At 31.2% G+C, this 8702-nt stretch overlaps 1 protein-coding gene across 1 annotated transcript; it reads right to left on the bottom strand.

The window, feature by feature from the left end:
* Nucleotides 1-437: 437 nt before the first annotated feature.
* On the bottom strand, nucleotides 438-4579 carry LOC120163099 (UDP-glycosyltransferase 13-like). Its single transcript, XM_039173110.1, has 3 exons — nucleotides 4341-4579; nucleotides 752-1129; nucleotides 438-666 (listed from the first exon to the last, which is right to left on the bottom strand). Exons 1-3 carry the CDS (start codon nucleotides 4577-4579, stop codon nucleotides 438-440), a joined length of 846 nt encoding a protein of 281 aa, XP_039029041.1.
* Nucleotides 4580-8702: the final 4123 nt, after the last annotated feature.

The following is an 8702-nucleotide window of genomic DNA, read 5'->3' as shown; positions in this document are numbered from 1 at the left end:
ATTATTCTTGTTGTTTACTTTTTTTACATTCGTTTGTTGTGTTCGAATAAGTTTTTTTTTTGTGTTTGTGTTGTTCGTTTATTGTGTTCGTTCGTTCGTGTTCGTTTATGTTCGTTTATTATTTAAATGAACGAACATAAACAAGCTATATTCCTTAATGAACGAACATAAACAAAAAAAAATTGTTCGTTTATGTTCGTGTTCGTTTATGTTCGTTTTTTTATTAAATGAACGAACATGAACATACCTCCGTTCGTATGCGTTCTGTTCGTTTACATGCCTAAATGGAAGGAAAGACATTTCATTCAGCAAAAGTAAAACAGAAAATTTCTTAATTAACTGATACTTCACAATTCATTTGTTTAATTCTTCTTCAAGCTCTGGAAAAGCTTAATCATGTTACCACAACTCCCACCGGACTCTGAACTTTTCTTGGCCTATTCACTGATTCTTGCAGCTTCCGTTCTCACCATTTGATTTTCCATCAGCTCCTTGATTTTGTCCCCAATCTCCTCTCCTTTCACCAAATGATTATTATTCAATCCCATCCCCAGTTCTACATGCAAATCCCCCACCCAGCTGCCTTTATCATCTCCCCATTGATCATTTGGTCTCCGTGTTGAGGCCAACCAAGCACTGGGATCCCATTCCAAGCTGCCTCCACCTCTGAGATCCACAATGGCTCACGAACCCGGCAACTGGTTTGTGACTCGGTATCTGCCATTGATCCACCCATTAATTGAAAACAAACCCATTTTTGTTCTTGACCTTGTTCATCACTTGGTGTCCTATAATCTCATCTAAATCGCCACTTTTTTCTTCTTTGTCAACAACTTTACTCTTCACCGCCCACAAGAACTTGTATCCACTCAAAACCAGCCCATTTCCAAGCTCCCTTATTTGTTCTTTGCACATCGGTGTCCTACTCCCAAAGCTGACATAAACAACGGAGATTTCCCTTTGGTTCTCCAGCCACTCCAATGGAGCAAAAGAAGATCCCCCCACGAATTCCAATGGCAGAAGAGGTCCAAGGGGAAAAACTGGGGGCAACCCTTTTGTTGAAAGCATGTCCAGTGTTTCTTTTTCGAGCCCTTCAAAGGAATTCATCAAAACACCATCGGAACGCTTCCTGCATGCACCATTTTCCGAGAAAATCTTTACTAAGAAACTCTTGGAGTCAAAAAGCGCCGGAGGAAGCGATGCCTTCGGAAGCGATGCCTTCGGAATCGACGAGGGGATGGAAGGGAAACAAGAGACAAGGGACAAGCAGTCACGGATCCAGAAATAATTTTGAGGATAAACACATATATAATAATAATATAATTTTTTTGTATGTAATGAACACGAATAAAATTTTACAATGTGCATCTTTAATATAATGAACATATAATATAAATAAATTCATATTTTATTGTGAGCACCTGTCCAACTTGGGCAAAACTTACACCAACCCTTGGGAACAACAATGTACCAAAAAATAAAATAATTAATTTTAGGGGGTTTGTTTTGATTAAAATTGAGTTTACCTTTCAAATTAAAAATTATGGTTCAAGAGAGTCATCACCAATTTTTATTTAAGATGTGATTAGATCATTCAAAAATATTTTGTCATTAATTTTTTTTAAAAAAATACTCTTGACATTATTAATATAAATAAATATAAAGATATAATATATGTATATATAATGTAAACATCAGAAAGAAAAGGTGTAAAGAAAAATTAATTTGTAAATGTTATATGTAATATAAAAATAAAATTAATGGTACAAAAAATTTTGTCTCAAATTTTTAACAAAAATTTCTTTTATTGCTAAAAAAAAAGTTGAAATCGACCGAATAAAAAAATAAAACTAAAAATAGAATAAAACTAAACAAAGAAAAAAATATTTGGAAAAAATATCTCTTTTATTGTTTGAATTCTTTAAATTACAATTCTTAGGGTAACTCTCCTCTCTCTTTTTTTTCCAAAAAATAAATGCCTCATCTTCTCTCAAAAAAATGTGTCTCTCTTTATATAAGATGGGTGTCTATTTATAGGCTCCTAAAAACCCTACAATAGAAAACTCTAGCATCTTTTCATTAATGCTAGATACATCAATTAAAAGGAAATATCCTAAAATAATAAAAAGATCCTAAATTACCCTAAATAAATTATGAAAATTATAAAGTTGAATTTAATTACAAATATTCAATAAAATAATCGAAAATTTGTAATAAATTAAAATCCTCGTATTGGACCGTATCCAATTTTTTGCATACGTTATCTTCACTAAAATAAACATATCTTGAGTTCTTAATGTCCGATTGAGACATTTCAAAATGCATTGGAAAACTAACTAAAACACGATTCAATTTCAAGAAGATATCATGCCTTAAAAATGTTTGAATCTTGTTCGAAAAATTGTTGCAAGTTGGCTGATGTATTGTGCTTCAAAATCAACTTTAATAAAAATGTTTCGGCTTTGGAAAAAAGTAGACAAGAAAAAAATCGGATATTACAGCTGCCCCTCTTTGCTCATTGGTGTGTAACACGAATAGGGCAAAGATAAAAAAATAGCCGATTTTTGTTCGATTTATAGAGCTTCATTCCATTGTGTTGTCGCTTTCCTTGAACCTGCAGTTGATATGATCTTCACTTTTATGCATCTTCAAAAATGATTGGGCCTTTTGAGTCTATTCCGAAGAGTTTTCTATATCATCAAGTAGATGGGTTTGAAAATATTCGTCTAGTTTGTCTTGGTCTCAAAGTAGTTGAATCTGCAAAAGTCAACATAGTAATTGGTTAGTAAAGATGATTGATTCCTATGCTCGATGAGGTGAAGTTGAGGTTGTATCCTCCTTTGAGATTTAAGTCAAGTTGTGGACGACTCCCATTTGCAGGATAAGTTGAATTTTGGTGAGTCTAATATCATTCATCGTAAAGTTAAAATTTGACTCGAGAACTTTGATTGGAAAATAGCTCCTTGTAGTTGAGTTAAGCTAGATTGCAGACGACTTCTCCATTGTGAGTTAAGTCAATTCTAAAATTACTTCTGAACCCAATATCCTTCATTGTGAAGTTAAAATCCATTTAAAAAAAATTGAATAGAAAATAACTCCTCGCCGTGGAGTTAAGCTAGTTTGCATATGGTTCTTTTGAATTTGCTTTCGAACCCAAATATCCTTCGTCATGAAGTTAAAATTTGACTCGAAAATCTTGTCTGGAAAAGATCTCCTCGTTGTTGAGTTAAGCTAGATTGCAAACGACTCCTTCATTCCGAGTTAAGTCGATTTTAAAATTGCTTTCAAACCCAATATCCTTCGTTGTGAAGTTAAAATTGGTCTTCAAAAACCTTGACTGGAAAAAAACTACTCTTTGTTGAGTTAAGCTAGATTGTAGATGATTCTTTTGAATTTTCTTTCGAACCTAAATATCCTTTGTCGTGAAGTTGAAATTTGACTCGAAAAAATCTGCAAAATCATACACTTGCGTGTAAATCCATGAATGCAATGCTCTTAAGCATGCCTAAAATGTAGGAAATCATCAAATGCATGTAGTGATGAATGATTGATGCAAAGACACATGTGTAATAATGCAAGTGCATGCTTCAATGATAATGATGCAGAGGTGTGTGGGAAGTCTTCATTCTTGAATTCTTCAATCTTCCTCATTATTCTCTCACTCGAGTTTATCTTCATAATTCTTAGCTTGCAAAATTTATTTATTCATGACCCAATAAACTCTTACCCCCAGGATTCAATTCCTTTGCCCCAACATTGATTCTGAGCTTGTTCGAGAGAGCTTTGTCAGTTTCCAAGATACATTCCCCAAAGATATTATCTTGTTTGAAAATGGTTTTCTTCTTCTTTTATTTTTCAAAATGATGAAATTTTGAAGAAATAAAATAATGCCCCTTCTTTTATGCTCACAATTAAAGTAAATTACAAAACATGAGTTCAATAAATATCAAAAGAATCAAATGCTTTTCTAATATTTCAAAGTTATAATTCTCTTACAAGTGTCAAGACTAATGGTAAGGGTAAGAATGGTTTCTTTTATCGAGGGATTTGTTGGTTTGGTGATCATGTACATCGGTTCCATGAATTCATGTATACATTTGAGACAATGGATCAATAATTGATCATTCCCTAGATATCCTATCATCTTCTAGTAGAACATAGTTATGTGAGCTAAAGGGTAACTATTTCCATCAATTTTCTTGAAATATGGGAAATTAAACTTCGGGGACAAAATCAAGTATGAGACTAAACTCAAATCTGAGGCATGTAACTCATAAAGATTGTCTTCTCCTTTCACAGTCTTCATTTGGTCTTCCAACTGTTTTATTTTATGCTCAAACCTGTTAGTTTTATCTTCCTCATCAAATTTTGGGATGCAATACTCTTCAAGGTTGTTTTGAGGATCCGTTATTGTAGCTTGCACCTTGGTGGCCAAAGGACCCTCTATGTATCCTTGTAAATACCTAGGTGTGATGACCAGCTTTGAAGTGGGTTGCACCATTGCACCTTCAGAAATCTCTGCCCCTGGGATATTCGTAAAATTTAGTCCAGACAACCTCTCCACTATTTGGTCGACCATAGAAGCTTAGCCTTGTGTGATGGAATCCAAAGTAGTCTTCTGACTTTGGTTCATCTCTTGTTTAGCTTCAACAATCTCTCCTCTAACTGAGCTAGTCTTGCTTCCATTTTAAGTATCGTATGAGTGATGTCGCGTGATTAGAATTACTGGCATGAAATTTCCCACGAATAATTAAATGATTCTATGATTTAATGCATGTAAAAATAAATGCAATTTAAATAAAAAAATGCAAAGATGAAAATGTATAATGAAAAAAGTGCTAACTCGAAAAAGTGACCACTATAGAACAACCTAAATGTTTCATTAAACCAAACAGTCAAATTCTTAATCTCGTCCTGCTAGCTTCTTTTTTTGGTCTGATGCTGAACTTGAAATCAATGCTGCTTTAAACTTAATGTTAAACCTTTTAGAATGGATGGCGTGACTTGTTTACTATAGTCGTCGAAATCTTGAGATCTACACTTCTATGAGATTTCCAAGGGAAAATATATTCATGTATTTGTGAAGAGTTTTCTTATTCTTAATATAATTTATTTTATTGCCCACGATTTCATCTCCTTCGTTAGTTGCCTTTCTTCATGGATCTTCGAAGTATTTTCGGACATCTTAAATTTGACTACCCGGTTGAGAAACCCTTGCTTTATCATGAAAACCTTCTAATTTAGTCAATCACTTACGAGTTAACACTTTTGTATCATGTGATTAAAATACAAAATACAAGTAAGAAAGAAAAACAAAAGAATACAAAAAAGGTCAATACCAATAAAACATAGTAAGAATTGTTGTCAAAAAATAAAACTTACTCCACATGTTACCTATCTGACATGGTAAAAGTAGATCCTATCTACACATGATTTCTACCCCATGCTTTGTCAATAAACCTTAATCGCATAACTTTTTATTCACATAATTTTTCTAGTAAAAATAAAGCGAATAAGTAAAGGTTTTAAGTTGATTTCTCCCTTGTGTACACCTATTTGGATAACATCTAGGGTTTTTTAATGGTTTCAAACTGGATGGGATTTATAAGGTTCACTACATGCATGGTTTCGGCTCTAAAGATAAAGGTACTCGAATTATCCTTACTGATGCCCCATTGGGCTAGCAAAACCCTTTATCCTAAACCCATTACAGGTTCATATGGATCAAGTTAAATTTGAGAGGATGCACCTCTCTATGCCTGACACGGAGAAACATATCTCACGAAGACATAGGGTGTAGACCCCAAAGGTTACTTGCTAGGCCTGACACAAAGAAACATATCTCGCGAAGGCATCGCTTTCACCCTTATTTAAAAGAGACAACCCAAGTATAAGGCTTATGTTATGCAAATGCGTTGCAGTGAGTGAGGAGAAACCTACAAACCTTTGACACACATAAACTAAACATAGTTCTCATAATCAATCCTTAAAATCTAAGGTTCTGAAAATTCATGAATACACACATCAGTATAAACAATTACAAGAGTACACATGCGAAATACAAATAGGTGGTTAAAATAAATGCAAACACACAAACAATGCATCAAGAATTAAATAAAGATGAATTCATAGCTTCTATTGTAAAGACAAAAATTAATCAACTAATGGTCTGACTCTCTAAAAGTCACACGCGGAGTCACCAAGCTGTCTTAACATCTTGCAAAATAAAATAAAAAAATTAGGGGTTCGTTTTGACTAAAATTGGGTTTTCCTTTAAAATTAAAAAAATATGGTTCGAGAAAGTCGCCACCAATCTCTGTTTAAGGTGTGATTGAATCACCCAAAAAATATTTTTTCATTTTAATAAAATTCAATTTTTAAAAAATTATTATTAAAATAATTTTTTGGTCTACTTTTCCAGAAAAATGAGTTTGGGAGTCGATTACATGTGGGGAATGGTTAGTACCCCCACAAGACCCAGAAATCGGTACGTAGTCGATTAATTATTGTCTTTGCAATGAAAAATTAAGAATTCAATTTTAATTTAATTAATGATCCCTTTTTTAGTTAAATAAATACAATGTTATTTAACTTATTAAAATTCTAGAGAGAAAAGTCAACAACTCTTTGCACTTAACTGGAGAGAGTTAACCACATAATATAAGGTAAGAGGCATCCCTTCCTTTTCCAACTAAGTCGATGAATTACAAATATCCCTTTTCATGAATTTGAAATTAAATTGTCGATGTTTCAGCATTTCGAACCATGTGAAAATACCATCTAATATAAGGTAGAACGACGATTTTTCCTTTTTCGAAAAGAAACAAGAAATATCATTATTATAATCGAACATTGTAGTTATTTAACATTTCCTACTTGGAACTAGTGAAAATTTTACTTTTTTTTAAAATTAACAATTTTAATATTTATTATTAAACTATTTAATTACATACATTCGTAAAGAGATATTTAATTTTCATTTCACATTCAGTTTCATTTAGCAATTGGGCATGTCTATATTACTTCATATTACAATTAAAGCTACCTAGTTTTAAAAAGACACCAATAAATTTTTATAACATAATTTATTATTAATCATACATAACCATTTAACCACTTATCATATTTTTTTCTTTCTTTATTGTGATTTCTCATATTATATTACTCTACGATTTTAGCACAACTCTTATTATATACTTTTATATCACCATGTATATATAACATTTGTAATATCTATAATTAATTTGTTGAAACATCTCCTTTATGGTTATTATCTATCGCCAAACAACCACTCACTGCCAATGACTATTATCATAGTTCCACTTAGACACATAAATTTTCTTAAGTTAAGTACATATGGTTTGTCCTTAATCTATTCACAATTTAAATTGAGCAATCATTATATAATTATGGAATATATTAATTAATAAAAAATCTCATAAAAATATAAAAACATCAAAATCAAATATTTTATGTAATAGGCATGTAAAGGAAACTTATAACAACCGTTTTCTTTCACATGTATAACACCATTCACACACATATATATACATATTCAGACTCAATCCATTTAAATTATACTTTTCAAATCGCATAATAATATTATGTAACACATATATTTTAATACAAAATATCATATAAAATCATAGTATAAACCATTTAATCAATTAAATAAGATTTATCTAGATCATTTCATATACACATAACTTTATAATTTAACTTTTCATTTATAAACCATTCAGTGTTAAATAAATTTTTACATTATAAAATTCTACTATAAAACATATTAATCAACTAGTATTGTCCTTTCTTCTTTTACTATCCCTTTTTCTGTACCTTTTTTTGTTTCTTTTACTGTATTATTTATTCTATATTCATTTTTATAGCCCAATGTACAATCATGGGAATAAATGATACACGAGTCAGAAAACGAGTTTTCTGCACATTATGCAGTATAACTACCAGATAAATATGGCACATTTATTGTCCTATATACACCATAGGTGTCCTGTATGCAACATAACACTGCCAGTAGCGGTCTGACACATTTTGTGCCCTGTATGCAGTATAAATATTGTATGTAACATATAAAACATTTAGTGCTAAACAAAAGTATTGGTACTATAGAACACAACATCACTATATTGAATCAGAATCAGATATAGTATCTCACAACGTCAAAACATCGTGAAACTCATAATGCACATATAGTGTCGGATAATTCACACATAGTGCTAGATTGTACATAAAGTGCCAAAATGCACATATAGTGCATAACAGATGTACACGAATATACAAAAACAGATACAAAATGTATCAATGACTCTCAAGCCTTATACATCGGGCATTATTTAAATCTTATAATTTTTTCATATATAATAATATTCATAGAAAAAAATTATCACATTCATATACTATTTCATTCATGTATTAATATATTTAACTAACATAATAAATTCATATTCATATTCATATAAATATATTTACAATATCATTAATGTATATTCAATATTTATTTCTTTCACAAAATTCATAACAAATTTAGCTTTATTAAATTAACCATCCAAGTCCTTTAAATAGTTAGTTCTCACAATAATTTATATAGCTTTTCAACATTTCACATTTAGCTACGAATAAACTTTTCTTTAAAATATAACCTAACATTTCGAAAATGTCCAAAATAATTCTTTAATATTCAAATT

This window comes from Hibiscus syriacus, unplaced genomic scaffold (genome assembly GCF_006381635.1).
Source record: "Hibiscus syriacus cultivar Baekdansim isolate YM2019G1 unplaced genomic scaffold, ASM638163v2 tig00111427_pilon, whole genome shotgun sequence".
Lineage (NCBI taxonomy): Eukaryota > Viridiplantae > Streptophyta > Magnoliopsida > Malvales > Malvaceae > Hibiscus > Hibiscus syriacus.
Note: the sequence above shows the minus strand (reverse complement) of the source record. Positions and strands in the feature narration are given on the sequence as shown.